The sequence below is a fragment of the Branchiostoma floridae genome, chromosome 12, assembly GCF_000003815.2.
Source record: "Branchiostoma floridae strain S238N-H82 chromosome 12, Bfl_VNyyK, whole genome shotgun sequence".
Lineage (NCBI taxonomy): Eukaryota > Metazoa > Chordata > Leptocardii > Amphioxiformes > Branchiostomatidae > Branchiostoma > Branchiostoma floridae.
The window spans coordinates 5,057,068-5,068,490 of record NC_049990.1 but is presented as its reverse complement, the minus strand read 5'-3'; the positions used below and the strand labels follow the sequence as shown (position 1 = coordinate 5,068,490).

The 11,423-nt window shown below is 42.6% G+C and overlaps 1 protein-coding gene across 1 annotated transcript; it reads left to right on the top strand.

The window, feature by feature from the left end:
* Positions 1-2,127: 2,127 nt before the first annotated feature.
* Positions 2,128-10,546, top strand: LOC118428302 (tolloid-like protein 2). The gene is made up of 7 exons (XM_035838327.1): positions 2,128-2,196; positions 2,876-3,012; positions 4,324-4,423; positions 7,094-7,277; positions 8,502-8,665; positions 9,490-9,660; positions 10,339-10,546. The coding sequence occupies exons 1-7, from the start codon at positions 2,151-2,153 to the stop codon at positions 10,380-10,382; spliced, it is 846 nt and encodes a 281-aa protein (XP_035694220.1). The 5' UTR covers positions 2,128-2,150; the 3' UTR covers positions 10,383-10,546.
* The last annotated feature ends 877 nt before the right edge of the window (positions 10,547-11,423 follow it).

Below are 11,423 nucleotides of genomic sequence, written 5' to 3'. Positions count from 1 at the left end.
AAAGTACACATGTGTTGCACCTGACGCAACGACGTGAGATTTTTACTGAAAATCACAATTTTGTGTGAATTTTCTGTAACCTTTTCGGATGATGATATATCAATACATTTGGGACAAATAATGAGACCGAAAACCAGAAAAGTGACCCTAATACATTAGTTTTTCGTACTTATATTGCTCATTGATCTGTATAGTGGTAGGGCCGAGGAAGTTAAACATTAAAAGGTATTGCCCACCTGTTGCAAGGACGCATGGGTGTTGCGTCAGTGTTAGCCTGGTGACCATGCCATCGTGAGCTCGCTGGCATCTCTGCGGTGCAAGGAGTGTTGCCCACCCGCCCAATTAATTACCACACTCCGGGGATGTTTTGTACGGACTTGGTTAGAAAGGCCGGTTGGATAAAAAGTCTCAGAATAGTAGTATTATAGTAGTAAACTGTTCCGGTATACATACCTCTGTCGTAGCTCCTAGAATGTTTGGAGCCCCTACTATAGGAGTAAAACCTTCAAAAAGTATATAATATATTTATCACATTTGATATTCGAATATTCACAGAGTGAAAATTTTAAATGCGAAGTCGTTGTGCTGCGGAAACGTGTTGTGAAAATTGTAAAACGCAAAAATAAAATGTGTTTTCATATCGTCTTCTCGTCAAAAATATATTTGTATTATCCCAGAGGCTTCAAAATCATAAAAAAATTTCAAACATTTCCATTTTGTAACTTCGCTTACAGTTCCGTTGCAACTTAGATTTACCAGCAACTTTGAAGTTTATCAATGTTGAATCACAGATAGAATCAATTCTCTTCGCTAGGCCATTAAAAACTACTAATTAGGCCCCAATACTGCAAATACGTTTTTCTGCACGTACCAAGTTCGTTCGTCATGAAGTGGAATATTCACACAACGGTGCTATTTCCCATACGATTATACATTTGAGACTTAGAAGCGACCTCTAACAACCTGTACGATAAATGCTGTAGTATAAAGTAGAGATTGTATACGAGCGGTCGCTGTTGTTGTTTATGTCCGGGATATTCGGCGGCTGGTGCCTACCAACACGTCAGCATATTGGATCAAAAATTGATACTTAGATTATCAGATCAAATTACTGGTTAATGTGTAAATCAATCTTTTGCCAAACACCTGCATGCTTTTTGCTCACTGCGTCACCATTACATCATCGTGGTCACCCGTATGCAAAGCCCGTAATTCTGATGCAATGTTGACCAAACACATTACGTTTTAGGTTTTTTTTTCTGCAAAATGTGCCAATGATGTGGTTATATACATTACGTAAGTACGATTGTGTCAGCTGTTGAGGTCAATCCACTTTCCCAGCCCATAAGGTGTGTTACTGTTAGATGAGGAGATGGAACACTCGTCTTATCAAGACAAACAGGCGTACGTCATCAAATGCCTGAGATGGACAACTATATAAACAGGTGGGTTAAGCTTATTAGCACGAGGAACTGATAATGTATTATTAGTATCTATCTTTTATTATTTTCTTACTTGATGGTCACCCGAAGGCTACGGTAACGTCACGGAAAATGACTGTAGCAGCATCTCTTCTCCTTTCAGAAACATCATATTATAGACAAGCTCTGCCTCACTGAAAATGAGGAATAACTGACCATATCGGAGAAGCAGGGGTTACAAAGGTTGCTCTGGAAACTTTAGACTTGAATATTTGTGATCCAGTCCAATTGTGAAGGGTCAGATTCCTTTCTATAAGTGCACATTGTTGTGTTCCTCTTGTCAAAAACATGCATGGCTATTTGGAGGGGACCTTCTGTTTTCAATCGTTGGCGAGAAAAATAATAGAATTTGTCGTCTCTGTTGACGAAAACAAAAACTCTATACATGAAAGTATCTGAGTCTTGTGGTCTTATAGCCTTTGCTGCTATTTCCAATGTACGTAATGATAAAACTGTGCTATATATGCTCAGATGTTTGACAGCACTTATTGACAACAATTATAAATGATGACACAGATAGTAAACTTCCCTTAACCGGTAGCTACACATGTCTATCTGCTTGATATTTGTAAAAGCAACACAACCTTGCAGTTAGTAAACATCAGTTCTTCATATAAAGGCCCAATCGGCATCCAATTCGTCCCAGTTACGACTCCCGGAGCTGTCAAGATGATCTTTATTGTCGGTGTCTTTTGCCTGGCGGCCATCGCCAATGGTAAGTATCTTCATGCGTTATCATTTGCATTTTTCTTTAAGTATAGTAGCTGCTCAAAAAGTTTACTCACCGAGTTGCGGGAGGATCTAAGCTCTAAAGTAAGGTATAGTAGAGAGGAACACGTTGCAATCAAATACTGGAGGGGCATATCCTCACCAGATAGCTTTATAGCTTGTAGTTAGAGGTGACAGGTCGTGCAGTGTAACATAACCAGTTGCTGCTTCGTTGGTCAGCGAAGTTGCCTACAAGTTATATGCGTCAGCCTGCTATTAATGTGGACAAGTCGGGAAAGTTACTGTATCTTTGGCTTGGAAGCGACCAGAATAGCAAAGTCGTCGGAAGATCCAAAATGTGTAAGTTTTCAAGGTTCAGAGAGAATGTGGCCCGTTTCTGTTAATGCGGTTGTGTAATCTTACCTAAGGTCACAAAGAATTGATTATATTGGTGGCATCTGCGTACGCATAAATATTTATCCGTAAAAAAATAATTTTTTGGCGACAACACTTTTAGAATGCGCAGAGGATCTATAAAACAGAATTATATATGAACTGAGTGAACCTTCTTAGAGAGTGGACCTGGTCCAGGCAACTTGCCCGTGATAATGATGATATATAGCCTCAAATTTAGAAGCTTTATCAATGAAATGTTAGAAGATGATATCAGGGTGAATTTCTTCCAGCCCAGAGATGTGGCAACATTCTACATCAACACAACGGCACGGTGACTTCCCCCAACTACCCGGATGCGTATGGACCCAACGAGGACTGCGTATGGACCATCCCAAGCCGTGGGGGGAGCATCACGGTCACCTTCAAGGTAACCTTCATGGAAACAACATACGTCATAAAAATGGCGGTATTTGTTCGGTGATAATCGGTCTCCCGGAAACCTCCATGCTATTCGTATAATGACACTGAAACCTCGAGAAAAAAAATAGATGCATTTGACGAAGGTAATATAAGGCGTTACCATGGGGACAATATACGTCATCAAATTGGGGGCGAGCGGTACGCTTGTCGTACACAAAGATCGATCTCAAACTATTTAATTTCACCGAAGAGCTATTGTTTCTTTAACTTTCATTCTTTTTCTGTCTTTAATCAAATGCAATCAACATAAAAAAAGAAAAAGTTAAAGTTTGCCCATGCATCTACAGACGCGTAGGGTGGCGCCCATCCCCACTTCGAAGCCCTTGGGCCACACATGTGCAAGCCACTACAGCAGGGGGCTGGTCCGCTGGTAGTGATGTGTGTTTAACTTCCATACTCTTCCTCATTCGTGCTGAGTGCTAAGCAGAGAAAGCAGCATGTACCATTTTTAGAGTCTTTGGTATGACTCGGCCGGGGATCGAACTCACGACCTACCGAATGCAAGGCGAACACTCTACCCACTAGGCCATTGCACCGGCCAATCAACATGGCAGAGATAAATTGACAGACAAGTGTTTCTCAGAATAACATTGATTCTTACAATGCAGTTCAAAAACACAGTGCAACAGTGGAAGAATAGCTAAAGAGAAGACATGCGTTACCTTTATGTACTGTATAACAATGTACAGTATCTTTTGGTTCATCCGTCTTAAGTTTCTGTAGTTCTTTACAATGGACCATGGCTTAAAGTCCCGTCCTAAAGCCCCGTTTACAAATCAAGAATTTAGCTCGGCAGAGTTGTCAGCGAGCTCTAAATAACGAGGAGGCATGAACCTGATGCCTACGAACAAATGGCAGAGTTTCTTCGTCGGCATCAGGGTCATACCTCCTCGTAATTTAGAGCTCGCTGACAACTCGGCCGAGCTAAATTCTTGATTTGTAAAAGGGCTGCAAGCCTTTCCAGTATAGCCAATTTCACTTTTATAGTTGGCATAAATACCGTTCTTCGGTGAAGCTTTGTGGGAAATTTTATTGCCTAAAAAAGAAGTGTCCTTGCAAATGTGCAAAGAAAGCAAAACTGTTTATTCGATATACAACCAACAAAGATACGTATTTTACAATTGATATCAGTGGAACAGCCTAATTGGCCCTTATACGCACCAAGGATAGCAGAAGTATCGAATACATACTAAGGATTTGGGAAGGACTGGCCGATTGGTCATGGCGTGAGCTTGAAATTTACCACTTCTTTTTCCAGGACTTTGAACTACAGGAAGGAACTAGCGGCTTCCTTGGGTTGTTCGGCGGTAGCTGCGATTATGACTATGTGGAGGTAGTTATTGGAGACAGAACCCAAGGTGAGTTCTCTTTTTCATGTTTCGGAGGCTATTTCCTTTGAAAAAAGGATTCTTCGTTACCCAGGCATATTTGATTCTTCAGTAAACGTTTCTGTCTTAATTCATATAGCACCGATAGTATTCGTTTTATTTCATACTGATGAAAGCGACAGATGGTCGTCGTAACGTTCACTGAAGGATTAAAGAGCCAGATCGACGGAGTGAGAGTGAGTGTGTAACGAAGAAGGGCATGCAAAACGTTGGAGCACGTCAGCTGACCCGGATCTAATGGACCGATCCTGTCGAACGGCATATCGAACAAATAGAACCCCCCTATTCTATACCGAACACCTCCGTGCTGCAGTAGGACAGAAATGGCTATTTTTGACGGAGGTGTTCGAAATAGAACCATACTCGAACAGGGGATCGGTCCATTAAGAAGTCATATCAGTATTTGACTTAGTCTATCTATGCTGCTGGCTGCTGCAGACTTAGGCTAGGGTCACAATAGACCCTTCCAGCCGAACACCATAAGCCTCGCCCCCTGTTCGATCTCGGGTTCTATTTCAAAACCTCGGTCAAAAACGGCGCGAGTTGCAAAAACATGGCCGCCGCCGATATCTAAGCTGAGGATACCGGCTGACTTCAGTTTAGCTTTTGGGGCCTTAAAATCCTCTCAGAACAGGCGGCAGAAAAATGCTATGCATTCTTTGTGTAATGCTACACCCACTAAGTACAGTCATTTGAGGAGGGGGAGCATATAGTTGCGGTAAGGGTGATATAATTTCAGTCAAAGCGTAAGCGGGAGGTGCTCCATAATATTACCTTGTTGGTGGGCAGGAGTGCCTGGTTTCTGACATGCGGTCGATGCAGGTGTAAAGCTGGGTACGTATATCTGTGACAGGGTTTCTACCGCGTTTGTTGCATGTATGGCATGTACATACATGCTTTGGAGAAAAAAAAAATTAAGAAGAAAGCAGCTCGGTCACTCACGGAGAGGGAGTCCCGTCTCTTCTACGTACATTGCTTTACATGTGCACCCTGCCCAGGAACAAAGTAATGCTATGTAGCGCCTACTCTTCCCAAAACAACAAAACTCGGTCGGTATAGTCATCAACAAAAAAGGCATAGCATTTTTCTTTGCCCATTCCTGTCCCACTAGGGCTGTTTTTGACCGAGTATTCGAAATAGAATAGGGGGTTCTATTTGTTCGATATCGCGTTCGGCTGGAAGGGTCCATTGGCCCGGTACCCGTCAGGGATGTAGCCCCGGCCGGGCTCTGTTTACCGGCTGTCGTGGTCACAATCAAACGTTGCCTTCACGCTCCCTCATGGGGGTCCCGGAGTGTTCCGGCGGGCACCCCGTCATTTTTCTTTAAAAAATTTCCACCTTCCTAGGTTCGTCTACGGCAGACACCCGTCAGATGTTCTGACGGTGTCCTGTGGTCACCCCTGCGGGCTCCGACAGGGTAACGTTTGTCTCTCACAGCCCGGTAGGGCAGTTGTAGGGTCCCTGCCGCATGCCCTGCGAACAACGGCAGGGAACCAGGCAGGCTACTGGTGGACACTCATCATATTTAAGGGATATACAAACAAGCATTGCCTGCATTCACTTTAGGTAGTACATCACTGAACTTGGAGTACTGGTGCGGTACGTCGGGGTCCGTTCACTGCGGCACGGTTGTTTTCGCCAACTTTTCATCGCACTCGCACTGACGTGCGGCACTGTTACATTTCTAAACTAAATGAACATGTTATTGGAATTTCCAATGTCGGCGGATGACTTGCCAAACTGTTGATGCCTATATTTTTATATTTGTAAAACGGAAAAAAATGGCTATTGGGTCCGAATGACTGCAAGTTTGGCATTCCGTCGGCCAATTGCAGAGGAAACGTCCTTCTTCAGCCAAACATCTTTTTTCAGCTTGTTTCGGTAGTCTGGGGTTGTAATATCGTAAAAAGCAGAGTAGCTTTCTATGAAGCAGGCTATCCGTTCGTCCTGCTTCTCAGTAATGCAGCCTATTGTGTGGTTAAATGAACACTTGGAAATAATTATGAAATGTTTCATCTTCCACTGCTTTAGATGCACAGTATTTACAATTATGCACTTAACTCCACTGTAATACGCGTAAGAACGGCACTGCGATACGTGTAAATTCACGGCTTTTGTCCTTTCACGTGATCTGTGACGTCACATATTTGGCCCGGTGTTACGAATTACACACTTTTATTCTGTAAACCTGGTCTTTGACGTAACGAATTTATTCCGACAGACTGCCGGCAACCGGAGGGGTCCCTCTCGGTGTTGTCACGATTAGGTCGCGAGGTGGTTGTACGAGCGGGTCCCTGGTTCATTTTAACTCAGACTTAAATTGAACCAGGGTCCCGGCCGGGCCTCAAAATACCCCGGCAGCCGCGAGGTGTCCCACAGTGCAACGCAGGGATCACGCCCGAAAGTGCCAAAAACAGCCCGCGAACTGCCCGGCAGGGCCCCTTTTTCCAATTGTGAGCTAAGCCTTACTCTCCCAACAGGTGTGCTTTGTTATGGAATTCCACATTTAGATGAGAAATACACCCCCCCCCAAAAAAAAACAGAGAGATATGAGACCCACATACAGGCATTTGCAAATCGAAACTTGTCGTGAATAGGACTAGGGCTAAAAAAATTAAGTTTTTCTTCCTTTCCCGCTAGGAACTTACTGCGGCACCAGTGGCCCTGGCACCATCACGGCTAATAATGACATCCAAATCCGCTTCGTCTCCGACGCCACCACCAACGCCAAGGGCTTCAAGTTCCAGTTCAAGGTCGATCACGGAGGAAACACACCTTGTGGAGCTCATCTCGACGATAACTTTGGCACAGTTACTTCACCCAAGTAAGTACAGTTACAGCCAGTTAATTGCACAACGGATTATCGCACACACGTTAATTGCACGGATTCCAAAATCCCAAACTGGTACGGTCCAGCTGGATAACTTCGCTTTGTTGCACCATTTAGGTAATTGCACAAAATAAAGTGGCAAATGGGGGTGCAATTAAACGACTTCTTCTGTATAATGATAGTTTATTGCAAATTCCTGCCCGAGAGCTACTTGTAGTTGGGAGGGGACATAAAAGGGGACAAACAAACAAACAGTGTAGAACGGTATACAGTATGTCTACTCTAGTCTGAAAGCTAACCCTAAACTGTAACTTGTTGAGTTCGAATTCTATGATATTTATGAGTAGAATTCTTTGCCCATTTCAGTCCGACTTACATCTCAAGAATGCAGACAAAACTTGATACATTGAAGCTTCCATGGAAACGAAAACTCTAGAATGGAAGAGGTGTTGAAAAGTCAATGGTAACATTCGAAAGAAGACTATGACCAATGAAAGGTGCTACATGAAAAATAGCATATCAACATTATTGAAATAGTTGAACTGTAATTTCCAACACCAAAATTTCGACTGCACAGCATTAGTTTTTGTCAAGGAATGAACAATCCACTGCTGTCGTGACGTCACGTTATGCAAATAGAACACGTGACTCAATAAGCAGTGGATTATAGGTTGCAGGAAGTAGTCCAATTTTGGTGTTGGAAATTACAGTTTAACTTTTTCAAGAATGACTTCTACCAACACAGGTGAACTTTCAAGTTAAGCATATCAACATATTTAACCTTCTCAACGTGTGACGTTAGCCAAGGGTTAAAGGTGCTCAGTAGTCTGTAGCGACCAACGACAGTCAGCTTCAACGAAGTTGGATGGGCCGGGATGCAGAGATGTTGTACAGTAGAAGCCGTTTAATTGCACCACCATTTGCCAGTTTATTTCGTGCAATTACCCGAATTGTGCAACAAAGCGAAGTTATCCAGCTGGACCGTACCAGTTTGGGATTTTGGGATCCGTGAAATTAACAGAAGTGTGCGATATTCCGTTGTGCAATTAACTGGTTGTAACTGTATAGCATATCCAATTAGATAACGAAATCTGTATGCTTTATAAGCAAGTTTATTTGCAAAATCATGCCCGAAGGCTAATTGCAGGAACATTCTCGAGGGAAACAAAATACAATGTATGCTTTATACTTCTGACATTGAGTTGCACGCTTTCTCAGCTACCCAGAAAACTACCCCAACAACAAGTTCTGCACGTGGACCATCGCCCGCAGCCAGTACCCCGTCACTGTCATGTTCACGGACTTCCAGCTCGAGGACGGAAGCTTCTTCGGCGGCTGTTCTTATGACAACGTTCAGATCTTCGACGGCACGACGAGCCTGGGTACAAGTCTTAGATTTTGATTTTTGCATGTTCTATGAAAATGTGGCCACATGTGACCCAATAACGTCCCTTGTCAATTGGAATTTTATACTTGCTAGAGGACCTGCTCTCTAGGGCAAGGGGCACGTGGTCATAGTGTGGGGCCAAAGCGCTCTTGATCTCCTCTTTAAACAAGAAAACATTAAAACATATTGAAAATGCAGAAACATTCGCGGTGGTTTAATGTTCGCGGTTTTCGCGGTGGACACTTCACCGCGAACTTAAACCAATGCGAACATTTTTCCATGGCAGTAAGAGCCTACAGTGGTGCTACAGCGAACCACCGCGAAAAGTTCTTTTTCCCACTACCGCGAAATTAAGTCCCCATGAACATACATTCACAGTAATATTATTGAAATGGCGACGATTGTCGCTTACGGTCTTACTAGAGATTATTAACATACGACAAACCAATCCTGGAAGAGAATGATCTGAATGTTTAACCCTGATTTTTATCAGCATTTTTTTGCTGATTTTTTTCGCCCTCGCCCATTAGTCTTGGGTTCTCCAGGGGATGTTATTCATCAAATCAAGTCAGTGTGACCTTATCATGAGTGACGTTTCCCTGTCTATTTTATTACAGGTTTGCGATAGCAGAACCTGTTCTGTTTTTGTTCTCATGATTGGGCGCCGCCATTTTGTTTTGCGATCGATGTATGACGGGAAGGGTGGCACCATTTTGGATTTGACGGATCAGTGTGATGTATGAAGTGGTGTGATGGGATGGCTAGGAAATGTGATCTTGTGCTCTTGTTCATTTATGATTTTGTTGTGATGTTCCACAGGGAAATTCTGCGGCACGGACATCCCAGCAGCCCTCACCACCACCAACGGCGTCAGGATCACCTTCAAGTCCGACTCCAGCGTCGGCGAACGCGGCTTCAGTTTCGAGTACCGCAAGGACGTTCCCTCCACTCAAGCCCCAATCAAGCCAACCAAGCCAACCGAAAAGCCAGGTAATATACGTCGGTATATACAAGGAAGGATGTTATAAAGGATATATACATCGTCAACTCCCGATTCCACTGGGTATCCTGAGACCACCACAATAAGATCGTTCACACTGAGTTATGATAAGTACAGAGATTAGTCTAACGACGCAAATGTATTGAGGTTAATTTTTTTATTGTTCCTATCATTGATTTTAGATTTTTTTCTATGATAGATTTAAGACGATCAGCAAACAACAAGTGAAGCGCTGTAACAGCAACTCAATTCAGACTCATGTGTGCAAAGTTGTTTTATAAAGATTGAATAATTCAATTTTTTAAACTTTGAAATTCCGAGTACTTAGGCACAGCGACAGTAATTATAAGTAATACGTCAAAGGGGATTGACCCTTGACATGTCAAAATTGAAATTCTTGTCTTCATTATTTGCATAACAATGTCCAGATGTATTTATTTTGTCTCAAGGGCTTTGACTTATGATAAATACCCTTTTAATTCCTGTCGACGCGCATGCGTACTCATAAGTGTGAGCGAGCTTATTGAAAAATGGTGTGTACGAGGCCATCTCAAGAATATTTTGAACACTTAACCTACTAAATACAAGACACCTACTCATACTCTACCCACTTTGCCATTGCACCTGTTTATCGTCCTATCGTCCTATCGACTTTCTGTCTCTTGCAGCCGGCAGTGGAGATGGCAGTGGGGACGACAGCTTCTTGTTTTAAATCTTCCAACGTCTGGTGACTTACAGCAACAACAGCAACATCGGGAACGTGTAACCTGACAAGAAATCAAAATAACGATATCAACTTACAATGTCATATGCATTCAGTCATGGGGGCTGGACAATTCTTTTACATGGCACAATAAAAAATTCATGCATTCATTATTTCTTTCATATATTCTTTCGTAAGTTCATACATTCATTCATTTATCCAAACATACATTTATAATAAAACACATTTAACGACGTTTAGCTGTACATGGTTTCAAAGTCCTCACCCTACCGTTCGGTGTGTAAAGAGACGTTTGTCATGAAAATATTACGTATTCAATAAATCCACGTGCGTAACCTAAACTGTCTCCAAGTCAGTAACTTTCTCTGTGTTCATAATTATGTACTGTATATCGTGTGCTAGGGGTGGGTACCGGTACCAGTGTTTGACCTATTAGACAATAAAGAGGTTATATGGGCAGAAATGCACACGTTTGAGGATTACAGGTTGAAGAAAATAACAAGAGCGAAGTAGAGTACAGTTTATTGTAATTTCTGCCAAGTTTTACAGTCAATCTTATAGTGGCAGTTGCTCTATGATTTTAAACTGCCAACGGGACTCAAATACTCCACAGAACCATTTTCCTGAGTATTGTCCATTCACAAGTTTTCACATACTGAATAGGGTCCAGGCTCAGGTCCAAACCGGGACTTGATCATCTGGACCTGAACCGGACCTGGACCTGAATTTTTTGTACCAATTAATACCCACCCCTACCGTATTACTTTCTTGGTTTACGAAGCAACATACTAGTAAGTACGATTGTGTAGATGTCCGCGGGTGAGATCGTAAAGTGAAAAATGTAGATATTATTCTAAGCTTGTCTGTGTGTGTGTCTATGGGTGTCTGTCTGTGTGTGTGTTTGTATTTTCGGATATTTGTGGTCAACATAATTCAGAACCTCTGCATGGATTGTAATGTGGATAATTTTGGACTGAAAAGACGAAGGTCAAGGTCAATTTTCGCCGCCTGGTATGTAACCTTAGTATT